At 39.6% G+C, this 19,804-nt stretch overlaps 2 protein-coding genes across 2 annotated transcripts; one reads left to right on the top strand and one right to left on the bottom strand.

Moving 5' to 3' along the window:
- The first annotated feature begins 1,506 nt into the window (after positions 1-1,506).
- On the top strand, positions 1,507-12,210 carry cfap70 (cilia and flagella associated protein 70). The gene is made up of 26 exons (XM_069659449.1): positions 1,507-1,515; positions 1,652-1,838; positions 2,050-2,145; positions 2,304-2,362; positions 3,592-3,777; positions 4,064-4,246; positions 4,540-4,634; positions 4,964-5,036; positions 5,421-5,558; positions 5,780-5,941; positions 6,125-6,214; positions 6,447-6,538; positions 7,156-7,216; positions 7,348-7,527; positions 7,695-7,826; positions 7,900-8,028; positions 8,272-8,405; positions 8,726-8,841; positions 9,266-9,454; positions 9,707-9,849; positions 10,037-10,189; positions 10,323-10,484; positions 10,869-10,958; positions 11,279-11,380; positions 11,759-11,806; positions 12,100-12,210. The coding sequence occupies exons 1-26, from the start codon at positions 1,507-1,509 to the stop codon at positions 12,208-12,210; spliced, it is 3,120 nt and encodes a 1,039-aa protein (XP_069515550.1).
- A 627-nt stretch (positions 12,211-12,837) lies between these two features.
- On the bottom strand, positions 12,838-15,290 carry LOC138592850 (transmembrane protein 138-like). The gene is made up of 3 exons (XM_069663738.1): positions 15,165-15,290; positions 14,709-14,784; positions 12,838-12,950 (listed from the first exon to the last, which is right to left on the bottom strand). The coding sequence occupies exons 1-3, from the start codon at positions 15,288-15,290 to the stop codon at positions 12,838-12,840; spliced, it is 315 nt and encodes a 104-aa protein (XP_069519839.1).
- Between the last annotated feature and the right edge of the window lie 4,514 nt (positions 15,291-19,804).

The raw sequence follows: 19,804 nt of genomic DNA, 5'->3' as shown, positions 1-19,804 counted from the left end.
CAAATCTACCAAATCTATAACTAAATAAAGTTTAACCTTTTACCCCAAAATCACTGTTTAAAGGTAAAATAGGACGACATCACTTATAATAAGATAACTGTGAAAATAGGCTGTTCCAGCACCACAAAAGTTTCGTTTGAGAGCAGTGACCTCTGCTGCTCCAGTAATCCTACTACAGAGCTCCATATCTAGACAAGAGCAGGATGAGTAAGATACAGGGAGAAATACTGCTGTGCAATGATAATAATAAATAAATACAGTAGTTAAATAGGTAAAACATGTGGCTAATCATAAAAACATTGCTCCTACTGGAAGGGCTAAAACGACAGAAATGTTTTATGTTCTATAGAAAACCAAAGATTAGTGTATGGGAGTATGTTTGGATAACTTCTAAATAAATCTTAAAAGGCAGAATGTTAGAGAGGGTCTTTTAATTAATCTATATTTTCACAATCCAATGCCAATGTCACAATAAACGCTGGAATAATGCATTAAGTAGATTCGTTAGTTTATAGTTGGCGTAATCCCTGGCAGTCTGATAGTCTTTTACCGTTTGATTTATCTTTTTATTTTTATTTTTTTTTCTACGGTGGCCTGAAAAGTCTTTTGTATATTGTTTTGATTTGTTGTTGGTCTGTCAGTCAAACTGGCGATATTACACATTGTACTCGAACCTCTCACCATGTTCAGCGTCGTTGCCATGGAAACGACGTTCTGCTTTTCTAACGAAAAAGTAGCAACGGCTGAAGACAGTAACATAGCGAGCTAACACTAGTTTAAGTTTTTTTTAATCACTGAATAATTGTTCAGACAATGGAGACTCCTGAAAATACAGGAGCAACAGACTTGACTATAAAAATAACTGTCATCCGTGGAAATAACCCGGTAAGCTCGTTCAACGTTAGCTAACCACAGTTTAACATAAGTGATTCACTTTAGCTGCAAATGCTAACTAACTTAGTTTGAATAACCGTTACATAGCTAACTTTAACCAACGGATAGCTACCTTAGCGTTAGAGCATCAGAAGTGCATTTAACAGTTATCAAGCATTATCTATTCGTAAATAACCTACATATAATGTTATTAAACTGCGGGTTGAAGCAACGTGTTAGCTATCTAAATACTACATTTATTACCCAAATGAACTACCGCTGTGTGGTACAGTTTTGTTATAAGCTAATAAGGCAAGACTGTCTACAGTTGTGACCCAACAGTTATGTAACAGCTAACAGGGTACTTGAAATTAACGCCCTCAATGTAACTTAATATTATTGAATGACACATTAGATTATTTATCAATTTGCTGAATCAGGTTTACAGTGTGTTAACTGACATTTTATAGGCAATGTAGGCTTTGATTTCTTACTGTTGTGTTGGGTTTCTTTATGTTTGTATTTAACATTATGAGAGACTATAATCTAGATGTATGGAATGATAAGTATGGCCAGGCTGCTTGTATTTTTTAATTTGTTGTGGATTACTAGGTCTCAGCAATCCTGTGAGAGATGGGTCACGTAAATGATAAGATACAAAATTAAAGTACATTTATTATATACAGTAAACCCATCAACACTGTCTCACAGCGGTTGAGACACTGAGTTGGTGGCAGAATCCCTATAATGTTACTTTTTCTGTTTCCTTTCTTTTCAGGACAGCAAAAAGGAAGACAGCTTCCAAAGTTTTCTTCAGGTTGAAGTAGATGGAAAGGTGCTGGGGCAGTCAGACCAGAAACGATTTGAACCTGTGGAGGAGCGCGTTGACTATGACTTTACCTGCAGCTTCCACTGCCCCTATAATGCTCAGGCTCTCAGTGACATCGCTCATAAACCAATCATTTGTAAGCCGAGTTTTAATATGTTGTCCTGTCTTCTGATATATGATTTAACTGACCATTAAGTTGTCAAGCTCTTGACACTGAGGTTTCTAAACATTAAGTTTCTCTGTGTCTCTTTTTTCCAACTTTCTTAAATCCATGTTCTTGCTGTGATTTCCTGCAAATCTGCTGCCAGCACCAGTATTGTTTAAAGTGAATATTTCTGTGTGCTCAGTGACAGTGACAGAGGTGCTGCCAGAAGACAAGAAAGTTAAAGCGAGGACAGCGGTGCTGGGCCAAGCTGTGGTCGACCTGCTGCCACTGCTACAAGGTACAGCTGTTCCTGTTGAAAATAATAAGTTTTTATACTGGAATAAAAAACCTACTGGTTTATCTCTCTAAATGCCAGTTGCTTCATGAGGAAAAACTGAAATTGACTTCAAAGAGCAAGCATTTTAAATGTTCAATGATTTTCTCTACTGTCTAAAGGTCGGTGTAGCTTCTCGTCCACAGTCCCACTGAATCCAGTGACAAGCTCTGCGTCCAAGGTTAGAAGTGTTAATAAGTTTACAATATTACGTGGTTAATAATAGGGCCAAGTATGTAGCTATTTCGGATAAGATAGGTCACATTCTCTGTATTTTAGCAGTTTGTGATGAGAACGTGCAATAAACAGGTATGACATGACAAACATTAGATTTCCATACTTGTTTAAAACTTGCTAGATTATTGACAAATTTTATACCATTTCTGAGAAAGCAAAAGTCTATCAATTGTTCTTTTTTGTAATTTAATTAATTGCATATCCGTTGAGGAATTTCAACTTGAAGTACATAAAAGGTTAATTATTAACTTAAGCCCACCGTGCAGTGTTAGCTTATTTGTGGCCATGTTATGCAGAGGGGCATGATCACATTGGTTAGATCCCTACCTAAAATTATTTTAATAAAGTTACCACAATGGGGGCCCAACAGCATTTTTTTTTTACCTTAAGTGCCAGGCTTAGCCACAAATTGCCCCTTTTCCCTGCTGGAGAGGAATTTAATAACATTTGCTATCTGAGGGGTGAGATATGGTTTAATATAAGGTTTGGACAGTAAGTAGTTAGTAAATAGAGTTTTGTCAATCTGTAGACTTTTTGCTACACCATATCTACTGAGTCCACTGAATATTGCATTCAATTTAGGATTAGCCACAAACAGACATTCACATTTGGCTATTTTATCTATAAGTGCCATCTACTTACCATTTCACAATATGCATTTTTGTAGTAAAATGATATTAAATTGTACTGTTATTTAAGATATAATTCCTATCATCAACCCCTCATTCAGTAGGTTCATCCAGACAGCCAGTGGATGGAACCTTAAATAGTTGGTAGTTGTTTCTTCCAGAGTCTTCTATCAGTGTGTGTTTTACAATCACAGAGCAGCCAGAATGAGGAGAGACCAGTTAGTCTCAGACTGAAGTGGGCAGCCAGCCAAGTTCTTTTAAGGTGCAAGAGAAAGGTAAATCCATCTGAACTCACCAGAGCAGGAACAGTTACGGTTTGGATGCATATCAAACCTCCGGCATGAAGAAGAATCCATGGCTCATGTCACAGAACCCAATTACAGTTGCTCAAAGAGGCCTGCAGTGCATGTTTTTCAAATATATTGAAAGTTGTGAGTTAAGGAAAGATATAGTTAAGAAAAAAACAAAAAATTACTTTATTGCTGACAATGCAATTTTCTAACTAAAAACTGAATGTGCCTCCTGACGATTTGACCCCCTTTAGCTGATGAGCCTGGATGTATGTGTCAATGTGTTGGAGCCAGTGCTGTCTGAAGCTGAGCGCTCAGCCTCCAACCTGCTGAAGGTAACTGTGGAGACAGTCTACTCCGTTCCTGAGTCATGGCTGCTGCAGTCTGGAGCTGCCCCATGCACATACACTGCTGCTCTGGTGGTCCCACTTACTACAGGGGTGAGTGTTACACTGTGTGTTAGTTTTTTATGATATCTCATTGAACAGATTCAACAACAATCTAATGACATTGAACATTTAAGGCAAGTGTAGCCCTATAAGAAAAGATGTAGGTGGACATTTTTACTCTCATTGATCTAAAATGATTATGTTGCACAGTTGTACTAGTTTGTAATCAAAATGAAACAGAAAACCTATTATTGCCCCATTCAAACCAAGTTAAATCAGAACGATTCTGGGCTGAATGATTTCAACACTGATGCTGTGCTGTTCCTCTTACTCCCAGAAAGATCAAGTGCTGGTGTTCTCTGAAGGGCAGCTGAAGGAAGGAGGGCTGAGGGAGGAACAGGGAAGACCGAAGAAGAGGCCCCATAAGGCCCTACTGGCCCCTGGGAACCACTTCCTGCCTAATGCCTTTTTCCAGAAAGAGTCCATTGAAACCGAGGATGGCGAGCTGACAGGCTTGGAGGTACTGTAAATGCAAATGCAGACCTGCACCTTCTGCAAATTGGTTAGGGAATACCTTGATGTATTTATAGATTTTGCAGTATGTCACATAACTGTCACTTACTTCAAATATATGGAACAGTGAAAGGGAAGTTAAGTGCCACATCACACCATCTGACACTCAGGCTTAGTTAGTGACTAATTATTTGAGAAGTTAAAGGGACAGTAAATTGTCCTTAGTGTATGAAATAAAAAATGAACTGAGGTCCATTTACATAGTTAGTGACAGGGCTAAAGGTGTATATGTTCCTACAGGACTTGGAGTTTCGTGATGAGGCAGAGACCATGAAGCACAGGGTGAGCTGGGACACAGAGATGCGCTGCTTCCTGGATGCAGGAGGGACAACCAGGTCAGCAACACACACAACTCACCCCTCCACCTACTATATGACCATCATGCTAAGTGTTAACATTTTGTTGGTGCTACCTCTGGACTTCTTCTACAAATACTCGATTTTAGGATAGTAGCAGAGTGTACTTAAATTTGAATATAAAGAAGTAGAAAATAAACATATAAAAAGAGACTAAGAGAAAAATATAAGAAAAAATAAATACACAAAAAGAACATCAGAATGTCTGTGACTTAATTCCAGTATTTGCTGTGGAAATTAGGCTTGAAAAAAAGAGAAAGACAGATACAGAAAAGCTGCAAAAATATCAGTGTTGACTTTGATTTCAGGCTGCAGCAGAAGATCACTGAGAGCAGACTGTGGCCTGTGGAGATCATGAGATCGTTGGTGCCACTGGCAAAGGCAGCAGAAACACAGCTGGTAAGACAGCTTTGTTATCTAATATGTTCAGAAATATTTCTCCTCTCTGTACTGTATTGACTCTGCAGTCTTACATCTTGATCCTGAACCAAATTTAAGAAATGTTGGGGCTTTAATGGATATGTTAAATAAAGCACTTTTAGAACATTTACCATGTTTTTTGATTTGATAAGATGAAGCACAGACCAATGAAAGACCAGCAACGTCAAAGATCAGTGACGCCCAGATACATAGTAGGGGTGTAAGGCAAGGTATCTTGCAATATACATTGTAACCCACATCGTATAGCCAGATACTCAACAATAAACAGCCCTATTAGACAGTGTTTGTGTATGAATGTATGAAGATGTGTGTTTGTGTGTGTAGCCAGGTGAGGACAACCCAGAGATCCCCTTCCATGGGGTAGCGTTTGTGGACATGGGAAGGCTGCTGTATCCTGGAGTCAGCCGGATCCGAGGAGCATACAGCATTCAGCCTTTCTCAGAGGCTGAGTTGCGGAACAAGGTCACACAAATACATATGCAGTAACTACTTTGCTGACGTTTTTGTTAATTTATTTATAGTTTTAGTTTTGATCTGATTCTTTATTATCTGGACCATTACAGAGCATTTACAGGCTGTGTATGAGCAACACAATTTTCACGCACACACACACACATCTACACTAAATACGTATCCTAAATTACATTTACAAAATCAGGTTGTCCTTTATTTTATATTCAAAGGCCAAACGGAGTCTCAGTGTGTTAAAGGAGCAGGCCAAGGCAGCAGCCAACCTACTGAAGGCTCGTGCCAGCTCATCTGCAGGTTCTTACAAGGCTAGGGCAGGGAAGAACTTGGATGGAGGCAACAAGGGAACCAAGGATTCCAAGGAGCCAGCCAAAAAGGTCAGCAAGGTCCTGATGCTCAAAAAAGCTTTTTTTTTTTTTTACATGGAAAAGTAATTAAAAGCATTTCCAGGCGGTGTGAAAATCACAGAAGAGGTAAACTGTTTTCCACAACTGTAACCTTGCTAGTCTCAGGTTGTGTTTGAGGGTTGGACCATAAACTGACCTGTTTTTGTTTGGCAGCAACCTAGGAATCACAGCAGGATGGCTGCAATCGACAGCGTGGCCCACAGCCCGACCGAAACTGAGCCGCAAATTAACACGGAGGGAAATGTAAGCTTCCTCTAAACTGCAACACAACTGTGTTCAGTTTCAGTGAGGTCAAAAATACATTAGATGGAAACTGTGGTTGTAGTATCAGTTTTAACAGGTGCTGTGAAACCCCTATTGTACCTCCTTTATTGTTTAATAAGTCATTAACCTATGTCCTGTCTACTTGCATGTTGCTAAATAATAATTTGGGAAGCCTCCAGCATTATTAATACATAATTTCTGTTCATTACAGATGTATGTGGAGGCCAGAACTTATATTATCATTGAGGTAGCTTTGGAGAAACCACTAGTACCCAAAACATTGCCAGAGGAGTTGGCCAGAAGGTAATGTGTTGTTTAGATCCTCTAAAGCACCTTTCCCACTGGTCAAAAAACCCACTAACACCCGGCTATTTTGCTTAATGGGAAAGGTTACAATCAGCATTCAGACCCGGGTATTGGTGGGAACACAAAACCCGTGTCAACACGCTAATTCTAGCGTGATGCTATGCTCCGTCAGTAACTTCTGTGACTCCTTGTCATCTCAGCTACAAATTCGGCCCGTCTCCGTCCGAGCAGCGCTCGAACATCGTTCCAAATTTGGCGGCGCCAAGTTTGATAAAGAGAATGAATAAGTAATAGATAGAATAAAGACCTAACCACCATAACATCTTCAATGTTTACTAACACTGTTTTCGGCGTGTTTGTGGAGCAATGGAGCAGAAAATAGAGCGAAAGGAGTATACTTCGCAGGCAATGGGAACAGAGACAAGCTGCGTTTATAAGTGGGTCTTCCCGGGTCTGGAAAACCTGCGTCAACACCCTAAATTGAGGTGGGAAAGGGGTACAAGGTTCAATTGGTTACACTTTCTTTTTGTTGGTTGTTTAGTCCTGGGTTTCAGACTGACTATGCAGCACAAGTAAGTTAGGATTTGCTGAGATGTGATGTGTATTTTCTGCAGGGTGAAGGCATTGATCCCACCCAGGCCTCCAATTCCAGCGGGTCCTAGCAGAGCAGACAAAGTAAAACACAGACACACTGCACAGTTTTGTTTTGTTTTTACAGTACATGCACAGATACACACAAAAAGAACCACACACCAGTGGAAAGTTGCCTTCTTCCTGACTCTCCCCATGGGTCTGTGCTCCTGCAGGCAGTGCTGGGTTTCCACAGGCAGGTAGGCAACGTTGTGAGCCATGTTTCTGTCCAGTATAACGAACTGTTTGGAGCAACCCAACCATCGGATGCCTGTAGCCGCGAGCAAATGATGGTTCAGCTGATGGGCTCACTCAATGTCTCTGGCAGATACTTCGCCTTTAAGGAACAGATGAAGGTCAGAACAACTGCACACATCCCTGGTGGAACAATAACACTGGCAGGAACACTGATACAATTTTTTTTAGGATCTGCAGCACCTCAGGTGTTTTTCCTGGGGGTCTTGGTTCTCCTGTCACAATGTGATACAATTACTTGGTTTATGTGTGTGTTTCTGTTGTTTAGCCTGCGGTGGTAAGAATTGTACGAGACAAGATGCAGCAGACCGAGGCATTCACTGACCCTCAGGAGCTAAGGGCTTTTGTCAGCAAGCTCTATGTCTACCTGGTGGATGAGATGAAAAACGCTCTTAACAAGGTAACACAAACACACACTTACATATTTATAAACCTCATATTTATGTTAATTTTTATCCTCTCCTCCACACCAGATTTATTCAGATGACGTTGATGATGACTCCCCGCATGAGATCCAGTTGAGTACTTCTCAGCTCAGACTTTTTGCCAGAGAGGCTCAGCTTACTGGGGATTATCAGCAGGCTGCTCAGTACTATCAAGAGGTACAATAACATGCTTGTCTCTCCGGATACTTCTGTCCTTCACTCAAAGACTGAGGGAAAGATTTCTGAAAAACTTTAAAGACCTTTTAATCAAAAAGGAGGCCCTTGACTGAATAATTTATATCCTTGGAGTATATCAGTGTTATGTGGCCAAGGGTCATATTGCAGCAGTGATTAATAATAATATCTATGCACATACTGATTAAAAAATGGAAGCTTAATTTTGTATTTGTTGTCTTACAGCTAGTGGTGAGGCACCCTCATGAACTCTCACACAAGTTTGATTGGGGAAGCCTCTGCATGCTAACCAGAGACTACATGAAGGCTAAAGAGTGTTTCCTTGACGCAGTGTCAATCCAGCAGGCCCACCAACCCAGGTTAGAAATGATCCAGTTACACTTGAAATAGTGTTCCCCAGTTCTCTGCCCCCAATCTGTGCTGTAGCATGGGAACAACATTATAACATAATGGATGGACTATATAACTCAATAGTAAACTGTAAACTATGTGACACTGTAACACTTAATGCATCACAACCAGTACAAAAGGAATATGTAAAATCAGGGGCGTTCCACCCTATTATTTATATCATAAGGCAACTCAATAATTATGCTTCAACAGCCAAATACTGTGATGTAGGCATAACTGTGAACTGGTAAATCAAGATTTGTGTGTCTGTATCCTTATGTTTCTGTAGCCTAATGATGTGTGGAGTCTTGGCAGCAATGTCTGAGAAATATGACGAGGCCCAGATCTTCCTGGAGCGAGCCACCTGCGTAGACCCGCCCAGTGTGGTGGCCTGGACGCTGCTGGGTGAGATGAAAGTGTCCTACTGCTACTGTCAACACAGAACACATAGACTGCGTACTGCTACTACCCTTTTCTGAAATATAGATATAAGCCAGTCAGTGTTGTGTAACCCCCAATATGATGGAGGCTGCTGTGAGGATACAGCTAAAACTCCTTTAATAAGGCTGGTGTAAGTAGAGAGTAGTAGTCTTTAAAATGCTGCTTTAGATGCTTGTAATTAATTAAAAAAAGGAAACTCAAAGAAAATAGCTGATAATAAAGATTCATAAAAAATAGTTAAATCAAAGCAAACATCAACATTTAGCAACTTTGTGAGAACTGATATGAATCTTATTAGAAACTTCCTCTAAATAACCCTGAATGGCACAGTACGAAAGATGCATGCTGGGAATCGTATAGTCTCATTTCACATTCTGAATCTGTCCAGGTTTGATTCATGAGAGCCAGAACGGAGCCATCCTGGCTGAGAGGGCTTTTCTGGAGGCCAGAAGGCTGCTGAGGACAAACAAAGCAAAGAAACAAACACAGAGGGAGGAGGAAAATGATGAGCCCAAAGACCAGCGGGAGGAAGTGGAGATGGCCATGGCAGCATGTCAGTCTCCTGATGCTAAGGAAGGTGAGAGGCAGTGGGAGTAAAAGCAGCCAGAGAAGAAAAGTGCTCATTGGAAATTATGAGTTTTATTGTTGTAATTTGGGTTGTAGTTTTAGTTTAGTCATGTTGTAGATATGGCAAGAATCACTGAAAATAAAACTCGCCTTGTCATATTGTTGGTGACACTCGGTGCACTTAAGCCTAAAGGCCTGTGGCAAATTTGGGTTCTTGGAGCAGCCAGTGCTACCTGACAATTTTATTGTAATTTTCTCCTAGACCCAGATTGCGCAAACCAGGACTCAGAGACCCCAGGACAGCCTCCAGCACAAAGTGTCATGCCAAGAGGAGCTCAAGCTAAACTCTCCCCCACCATCTACACAGAGACGGTTCAGTTCTTGCTGCAGAACTTTGCCCTGCAGGTAAGAAGAGTTTCTGACCGGGCCAGCTGGACACACACTGGTAAAATATGAAAACAACCTACGATGTTCAGTACTCATCAAGTGTGAGGCAAAAGTGTGTTTTGTCAGTGACAGTAAAAATAAAAATAAAAAGAATATAAATTTTGTTTTGTTTTTTAATACAAAGGGACTGTTTTTGTATTGTCAGATGGCTGAGCACGCTCTGTCCCAGGAGCTACTGTGTTCAGACGGAGGTCGCAGTTTCTTTTATCTTCTTCATCTGGCCCAGTGGCAGCTGCTCAGAGCTGACTATTGCAGTGCTGCAGCCAGCCTTAGGGAGGCGCTGTTTCACAGAGACCAGGTACTCACACTCTGACTACTGGCTGTACTGCTGAATAATGACTGGGTGGACAATGTATCATGTATGGTTCACTGCTTCTATATTACTCCTTTCTGTACCCTTACCTGAGAAGCGTTGTCCACCCTGTGAGCAGGATGCAGATGCATGGGCTCTGAATGGTCACTGTCACTTCCTGCGTGGGGCGTTCACTGATGCCCAGGAGAGCTATGAGCGGAGCCTGAACTTCCCACAACAGCCATCAGACTCTCACCTTGTCCTCCTGCGCCTGGGCTCTATCTGCCTCCAGCAGGGGAAGGTCAGATATTGATACGAGTTTCATTGTTGTCTGATCATTCAGACAGATTACTCATATGTATTGTGACTGTTGATGAGTCAGGGGGATATATTACCTGGTTTAACCAGTCATCTTCCCACTAAAGGTAGGGCTCACACACATCTTGGGAAACTCTTAAATACTGTAACACTGTAAATGTTTCTATTGTTTTTCTATATGTCACTGTGTCTCACTACTTAAGTGTTAAAAAAACGAGTCTTGTGCTCAAGCAACCAGATAGATATCACAGTTATTCTAAGCAAATTTAAGTTGAAGCTTATTGTTATAATTTAAAAACATCTTGTTTGAAGCGAGAAAAACTAAATGTGTAACTAAATCTCTTATTTTTGTGTTTTCAACTTTTAGTTTGAGCAAGCCAAAATTGTCTTCCTGCAGGCCTGTGAGCAGTCTCCATCCTGCCTGACCTGGCTGAGACTGGGCACAGTCTGTTACCGGGTAAAACTCCTACTACACCTCTAGACCAATAATGAGAGCAAACTGAAAATATATTTTTATTTAATCCTGTTTTTTAAAAGCTTGTAGGCAGTGTTATTCCCATGTAATATCTTTTGACATTACAGTGTTAGAGACAATGAACGTCAGGGATATTTGGTATTTCTTCTTTCTTTTCTCCTTCTTACTCTTGGATGTACTGCATAGCCAACAATTTTCATGTGAGACAACCATGTAGCACCATATTTTATCATTTAATTGGGAAGAAGCCAGCCTTGGTTCTATTTGTGTATTTGTCTTTGTGTGGCTGTCTGTCTGTGAAGCTGGAGGAGCTGTGTGTCGCAGAGGAAGCTTTGACTGAGGCCAACCGCTTGAACAACCAGAACGCAGAGGTGTGGGCTTACCTGTCACTGATCTGCCTGAGAGTGAGTGATGATAAGCCCTGAGGACACACAAGCCAATCTCCCTCTCTATAAGTCTATACTTCAAGATAGGATAAGAATTTTTACCCTTATAAAGAATCCCTGAAAAAGTCGCCAAGAAATGCAGCCTTTCTTTACACAGGGGGGTGCAGCTGGTTCACCCTTTGGTCCTCACTTTCCCACTGTCTAATCTTGACATGAAGAGCAAGTTTAACTTAACTTCAAGGTCATTGATGGACAAACCTATGTCCCATCTTGAATGTAGCCGCTGGAATGGGACAAAGTTTAACAAGGCATCACTTTTTCACTGTCTGCAGCTGGATTTCTTTGAGACAGGCAACAGGGACATGAACTGACTATGTGATGAACCTTTTGTTTCAGGATGGGAGACAAGAGGAGGCAGAGCAGTGTCATAAATATGCAAAAAGGGTGAGTTAGTCTGGTGTTTTCATCTGTCGTAGTGATTGTAGAACAGGGCTGGTATTATGTCTGAAGGTTATGGATATAACAAACATGAACACAGAAAAAAAAGTGTTTCCTTCCTTTTGAATTCGATTTCTCTTTTACTGAACATTATTGTCATACAAAGTAATCCAGTCCTCTGGAGTTTGTCACAGTGAATTTGTTGCACTAAATAAGTCTGTGATGTCGTACTGTTTCTTTCATTTCACGTAGAGAAACTCCCATCTTACAAAAACCTTTTCTCTTCTTTTCATCTACAGCTCAACCTACAGAATGAGTCCCTCCTCAAAGAGTTCAATGACCTGAAGGATCAGCTCCGCTTCAATCACCTGGAGTCTCACTTTGCAACAAGTTCTGAAGCAGGGATTTAAATCAAATAACCAAGTACGTTTCATACATACAAATATGAAGAGTCTAGATGACCAACACTTTAGGACATTTTATTGTATTTTATGTATATACGTATACAATTATTGTGAAACACAGCCAGCTCAGATTAGTAACTGACAAAGCCATAATGAAGTGAAACCCCTTTCGATATCGATCTCACAATCAAAGCAAAACTTATCTTTTCAAATGTTTACAAAACAACAGAAACACAGTGATTTAAAAAAAAAAATGTACAACATCAACAAAAGACAAAAGGGCATGTGGTGACTGGTATCAACAGCATTTTGTTTCACTTTTCATGTAGTCTTTACCCAGCAAATCAGGCCTGATGAGACGTTCCAGCCTTGTTGTTGAACACCTCACCAGATTTTGGCACAATCCACCCTGCATTGGAAGGAAATGTTATGTTGAATATATCTTTAATAATCATATCACTGCTATTTGCTGTTTAGTTTTTTTACTGTGATTTAAAATACATTTTCTATACCTCCAGAATACACTACATTGAATTGGTCTTTTTTCTTCTTTCAAAATGGGCAGGTCCTTTATCGTACCATTGTTACACTAGTTCCAGCCCCTGTGGCATCTTGTGCTCTGTTGCTTTGAGATCACTGTCTGGCCCGAACAAAGACTTCTCGAAGCCACGGTGAGTCCTCATAGAGCCGAGGGTCACCCAGATACTCTGAGGTCCTCTTATAAAAGTAGTAGTACAACACAGAACCTGTGAAAACACATGAGGATGAACACACAAAATACAAAAACGCCAAACCAGAACATAAAGAAAATACACCTATACACTTTTGTATTTTTTTTAAAATCCCATAACCTGTGAAATTTTATACTAAAATTAACAGAAAAAGAAACTTTATTTTTAATATTAGTTAATATTATAAATAAATGAAGCGTTTAATTTTTGTTGACTCTCTGATAAGACAGTTTAGTTGTTTTGTTGGGAAATTGAAAATCTTTAAAACAGCTTTCAATTAAGGCACTGTAGTAATGTTTTGACAGTTTAACCGAATCAATACAAATTACATATTGCTTATATGTCACTGTATGACATTTAAGTATTGTCATATTTATCAGCAAAAACGTCTGAAATGCTTGAGTTAGGGTAATGCAACAAACTGTGATATATCCAGTACACACATTTATGAAACCATCCTCCATTCCAGTACAAATGTAACTTCATATTATATTTCAATGCATAAAACTTAAAGGTGCACTGTGTAACTTTAAAAAAAAATCCTCATTCCTAGTGACACGGTTTGCCGTTGAGTGAAATGCAGTCAACCTTCTTGCATGCACTCGGACACGGACACTCACGCATGAACGAGCATCTGGGGTTTTTGCCAAAGACACACGAAACTGAGCATGCTCAATCTCGGAACTCACCGGCTCTGTTTACTTTTCACTGACGAGACTTGTTTATTGACCGGCATCATGTTGTCCAAAATCAACACTATTTGTCATAACACCTAAGTCAATAAAATGTTGTTACTTGAAACATAATATTTGATGTTAGATTAATGTTAGCAGACTGAGAAATGGGACCCCCACCAGCACTTACAACTGTGTATGTGTGGGATCATGAACATAAAACTCAGCCCAGCAGAGTTTACAGTGTCTTAAAGTAGCTTCATAATAAAAGAGATTTTGTGATGCAACACTGTGATGTGATGAGACACACACTGAGTAACCGTCTGGGTCTTAAGTAGCAGACAAAACAAAGAGGCATACAAAACGTGGCAACAGTACGTCCTCCTACTTAATACGACATAACCTGCTGAGAATGACAACAACTAGACAATAAAGCCTTTTATCCACTTATGAGATTATACGTGTGTGATATCACACCCACATGACAATGTGAGATCACTGCCTGGAGCCTGTGGAGAGGGGGGACTCATGAAAAAGTCTGATTACACTATGAGCTGTCTGTTATTGATCTTCAGAGTTTAGTGTAATTATCACATTTGAAAAAATATGTTGTTCAATTTGAATCATTGACAAGATTAGAGATGTGTGCAACAGTTAAGAGAGACTGGATAAAAACAGCTCCATGCACTAGGCTGTGATTCATTCAATAGTGACAGGAACCTTTTGGTTGATGGTACAGGTTAAACTAATAAGGCGGGGAGAATGATGGTGCCAGTTACTTATAAGCCCTAAAATAGGATTTATGTTAATTCATTGAATCTCTTAATTTCAGCATTTACTCTCTTGTAAGTATTTCTACTGTGTTGGAAATATTCTTTACATATTGTGTCCTACTTTTTATATCATCAAAGAAAAAATCCAATTAGCCCCTCTTTATTATCGCTACTGTAAGCTGAGCATAGCTCATATACAAATGTTAATTATGTAAATCAAAGAGATTAAAAAAGATATGATTTCCTTCGAAACGCTCAAGAGACCACAGTAATTACATATGTTTGCTTCTGTGTTCAGATAACAAGATAACATTCAAACGTCTTACCGACTCTTTGGATCACAAACAGCACCTGAAGACTGTCTGTCCAAATAAATCTGTTGGTATTTAGCCAACGCAGATTCTGGAAAGATTATAAAGAAGGCATTAATGATCATTTAGATTTCACAGCTTTTAATAACAACATTAAAATGAGGCATATTATAAACTGTTCCGAGTTACCTTCTTGAATTAGAATAATTTGAAAAACTGGGTGTTTACAGCCCAAGTCAAATTTTTTATTGTATAAGACACAGTTTAACCTACGTTTATAAAACATCTGTAGGATTTCACACCCTCGTGAAGTCCATTTTTCAACAATATAATTTCAGTGCTTCTTTAAGTCGAGCATAGATACATTGAATAAAAGTATTGTCTATTTGGTTTCAGTAGTAATAAACAAAGTAAAATCATAGGGACCCATGTTAATATATCTCTACCCATTTTTACCAATACAGCACGTACCATAAGCCAGGAATGCAGTACGATACTGAAGGTCAAGTAGAGAGCAGAGAGCATTAGCAGAGCTCTAAACCGCTCCAGCAATATGGCCACCAGGCCGATCTGGAACACGTAGGTGTTAAACAGCATCAACAGAATGATGATCAGGTTAAACAGGATGGAAATGTCCTGCATACTGTTGAAGAAGAAAATGTGTGAACAGCAGGAACAAAAGGAACAAGAACAGAAAGATTACAAGGTTTTTGTTCAGTTTTCATTTCATTCCAGGATCCCAAATGACTCAGTATCAACAACTAAAGCGTGCTATTTTAGGCTCGGAGTTTTTTCCCCCTCCAGCTAAACATAATGCTTGGCTGCTAAAACAGTGAAAAAGTTTAACTTACATGAAGAGAACCAGCTGGACAGCCGGTTCAGTCCTCAGCAACTCGCTGAAGGAGTTGACGAACAGGTCGAAGGAGAGCAGGCTGAGCTGAATCAGCAACACCAGAGAGTAGTTGCTGGTTTGGAGCGTCTCCTGCCCGAAGGCTGGGCGTCCGGCCGGACTGTGGTTCCACGATGGATCCAAGGCTGCACTGCACTCACACACTCACTACATAAAAACATCAATACTCACACATCAGTCCTGACTTTTTCGGGGGTTTAGTGAGGTGTTCTCACTCTGATTGCCTAAATGCAGGTGAAGTGTGATGGATACAACATATGGGCTCCATTTTCTGTGGTAAGGAGAGTCCTGTTTACTTGGGGAAAGCAGGAGACCTTTCAAAACAGGAAACAGAGTCCAGTTTTGGGTTGAGCTTCATGAAAATCATAGATGTCAACATGTTTTTTCACAGCTCCAACAACAACAGATGTGCCGTTTATTATTTGTTACCGGCCTCCAGCGTTCCCGAGGTTTTCTTGTAGCTTCATTTCAAAAACCGGTGAAAGCAGCACTAACATTATTCCACAAGAGAGTCTGTCGAGGAAGAGAGGAGAGACACATTAGTTTCCTGCTTGTCTGCAGATAAACTGTATTTACAGTTCAGAGCAATTCTCATTCTGTTGCAGATTTACATGCCCTTAATCTAGAGACAGATTTGTTCCTACCAAACATAACTAGATACATTTTATGAATTATGAAAAGGAGTGCATGGATTGTTATTAAACCTCTCTTAGAGGCTTGGTCCTCATTCAAAACCACTTAAACTTTCAACCTTTTAAACACAAAAGAGCTGCTTTTAAATCAATGTATCTATGGGCGATTAAACTTTGACCTGCTGAATCAACTCAGTTCAACTCAACTTTATTTATATAGCACTTAACACACAACACAGTTGATCCAAAGTGCTTAAAAACAGGGGGAAAACAAAAACAGAAGAGGAGAAAAACATAATTTTTGAAAGAGAGGGACCTCATGCTTCGAGCTGTGTCTTAAGTATAAGTAACCAAGAATAGTTTTCTAAAGTTTAACATGGACATGTTTATGTATGAGTATGTTTCACAGTGTCAATACAAGCAGAATGTATTATCTGCTAAGAGGCTGTGTTTGCAAAAGTCTTGGCAATGATCAGCTTCATTATTTTACAGTAAGTAGTTTCTATCAATGCAAATCATTTGAGCTTAATTTGTTCATATAATGAGAAATCTATGTGAGATTTCTGCCTCTGCTTTGTTGCCATTAGTTTTTGTGAAGACTGTGACTGGGATCCTGGCTCTGAAGGTAGAAATCCTATTGAATCAAATGTAGTTTTTTTTTGCAAGGATAGCAACAAAAATGAAATTCCTTTCTCCTCCATTGTACTGACGTGAATCTTATTGGCCTGTCAGACCTCTAAACCAAGCAACGTTATGCAAGAATTGGCATAACTATCAATTACAGTATCAGCTCCAGCAACTATAAAGCCAGCCCAACATTTACCCTTGCCCAATCTCTTTTCCTCTTCTTAACATCTTTGGTCTCGTGCCTCTGCCATGATGTCAGTACTGAGAATACCAGGCTTAGACTAGTAACGGAAGGTGTTTGGCCACAGGGCTGTCTGCCAGAAACCCGTACCACACTTCTCTCAGCAGGTCGTACCAGCTAAACCCAAGCTACTTTGTGCAAGAACAAGCATTCAGAGCCTGCAGTCCCAGTCCCCTTACTCCATGTCAGTGTACCATCAATGTAATTCTTAAGCTGCTCTGTACAGTAAGAAGTTGCATCATTTTGCCTTAAGCCCAATAAACATTGTACTCAAATCAAGAATCCTTTGGGGATTGTTGCAAATATCCACAAATAATTAGCTGCATTGCAAACCTCCAAAACAATCCCAAACACTGATTATGATGAAATAAAAGCTTACTTTACACCAGGATATTTAAATAATAATTGCCGTTTACAGTTTAGTAGAAAAGCAGCTTATCTCTCTAAAAACAAGGTCCTTGTCTGTGGATATTAAATGATATCCCTGAATAAGACAACCAGATCTTGAGATAATCTTTCAGAGTAGTTCTCATCCATTACATTGAAGCTGACTATATCTTTACACTACTGTTGTAGATTGAGAAACCGGCCCTCCTTTCACTACGGTTTTTGAAGTGTTAGATAAGTAGCTACTTTAAATCTTTTGCTTGGCTTCTCTGGCATGAACCTGGATACATCGGGCTCCTTCACACTGCAACCAGTTGGATCCTCTTATTAGCCCAGTATTTATAGCTTGGCACGACTGTGGCAGGTGTGAGGAAGATTAGGCATACTTCTAAACGGTGGAGTGTCGGAGAAGACTACTTATTCCTGAAGGCCGTCCAACTGAGATACTGGGTTAGCCTTACTGGATATTTAGCCTTAGCCTTGGGTTAGCCTTACTGGCTATTGGGAATAAAATTAGTTAAACTAGAAAAGAAAGAAAGAAGTCTTAAAGGTGAAGCATCGTAGTTGTTTTCCTGTGCTGTGGATTTCCACCAGAGACCAAGAGGCATCAATTTCACCTCCATTTTTATAAATTTTAATCAAAATCAGGCTGCAACCTATGATCTTTTTTCTTTTGGTTCATCTGCAGATTATTAATGTAATTTAACAATTAATTGAAGTAGAAAAACATCCTAATTTCCTTGTCCCCAAAGTGTTGTCCTCAACGTGCTTCTGTTGTCCAATCACCCATCAAAAACCCAAAGACTCTTCATTTACATTCATAAATGTCAAAGACAGGCAGCGAGTCCTGACATTTAAGAAGCTAGAAGCAGCACGTTTGACATTTTTGCTTTAAAATTACTGGTACAGATTATCAAAATAGTTGGCAACTAGTTTTCCTTCAATCAACCAAACTACAACAAAATTATTGTTGCAGCTCTAGAGAAAGATGTGTTTCTTTGTCAGTATTTAGTTTACCTTTGACAGGAATATAGTGGTGTAATTACAATACCTTTGTTGTTGTTATGTGCACCAAGCCCGTAGTTCTTAGTACAGCACCATTTAATCTTCTTAAGAAACTCTCTAACAGCTCGTTGCTTCAGAACAGAAACCATATATCCTCCCTTTAACTGCTTCAACATCAACAACTGTCTATCTGCTGCCAAAACACGAAAGAGTGTTTACCTGTAAATGTAAGTTGACTTCAGAGGCTGGAGCAGTGTGTGTTCCTTCTAAATGATGCGTGAGAAAAACAGTGTGTGAAGCTTAGATTGACAGCTTGTGTCTGTCCTACTGACAAGGTTTTAACCCCCCCTCCTTTCTAATAGACAGGCACAGGCTTTTTGCCATGACACACGTTTGTTTACATACATGTAAATGACAACATGCAGTATTTGTGACTGGATGTATTAAATATTTAAAGAGTTTGGAGGATGCAGTGATTAAGCTTGAACATTTGTTACATATTTACCGATGTTTTATGTCCAACACTTTGTCTTGTAAATATGTCTCCTCCTGTAACCCTCAAACCAACCCATGTACCAACCCCCAAAATTATGTTTTTAATTACATTTGTCTGGGTACATTGTTGTCTATTTCTTGTAGAGTACACTTATTGCAAAGGACAACATGTGAAGGCTGTAGCTGCATAAGAGAAAGTAATAAGTGGTTTCAAGCGGAGGCTGTCTGAGCTTTAATCAATGCTTTTTTCAGTCTCATTTCCTTTCAAGATTACGGTAATTCTTCTAAGAAGGGCATCTGGAGTGGAGCCAGCAGAAAACCACTGCCATCTAGTGGTGAGCGTGCATGACTACATTAGCACAAAAGAGAGCTGCACAATTTACCTGTGAACTGAAGTAGGTGTGACTTTTTTAAAGTGCATTTATTAATCTTCAATTTTTTTTCAACAAAAGCATACTTAATAATAATAATAATATTGTAATTAAGTTTATTTACATTGCTTTTCTCAAAAACGTGTCAAAATGCTTTACACACAATTCATGTTAAATAAATAGGGACATTTTAGGGAGTATCATCAGAGTTAAAACTATAAAGTAAGTGTATTCAGACTGGCTGTAGTACAATACTGAAAACTATAATAATTCTCCCTAAATATGATGGGAAAATCACATAGATCCTGCAGTGTCCTCTAGCCAAACCGTTCTGCATTAATTTGTCAAAGCACAGTTCTGACTTGTCATCCGTGAAATAGAGATAACAGTGGACCATTACTGTTCCCCTTTACCGCCTTAATAACTGTCATTATAAGCTCATT

The sequence above is a fragment of the Semicossyphus pulcher genome, unplaced genomic scaffold, assembly GCF_022749685.1.
Source record: "Semicossyphus pulcher isolate SPU_LCO1_2020_fin unplaced genomic scaffold, fSemPul1.0.p SCAF_1, whole genome shotgun sequence".
Taxonomy (NCBI): domain Eukaryota; kingdom Metazoa; phylum Chordata; class Actinopteri; order Labriformes; family Labridae; genus Semicossyphus; species Semicossyphus pulcher.
The sequence above is the reverse complement of the archived record's forward strand: the minus strand, read 5'-3'. Positions and strand labels throughout refer to the sequence as shown.

Excerpts from the sequence above, each read along its gene's own strand:
- cfap70 (XM_069659449.1), top strand. Across the intron at positions 1,839-2,049 it reads CGCTCATAAACCAATCATTT|TGACAGTGACAGAGGTGCTG; the intron begins GTAAGCCGAGTT and ends CTGTGTGCTCAG. Across the intron at positions 8,406-8,725 it reads CAGCAGGCCCACCAACCCAG|CCTAATGATGTGTGGAGTCT; the intron begins GTTAGAAATGAT and ends ATGTTTCTGTAG.
- LOC138592850 (XM_069663738.1), bottom strand. The coding sequence starts at position 15,290 with ATGCTGTTTAACACCTACGTGTTCCAGATCGGCCTGGTGGCCATATTG. Across the intron at positions 14,785-15,164 it reads TACTGCATTCCTGGCTTATG|AATCTGCGTTGGCTAAATAC; the intron begins GTACGTGCTGTA and ends TAATCTTTCCAG. Across the intron at positions 12,951-14,708 it reads GTTTGTGATCCAAAGAGTCG|GTTCTGTGTTGTACTACTAC; the intron begins GTAAGACGTTTG and ends GTGTTTTCACAG.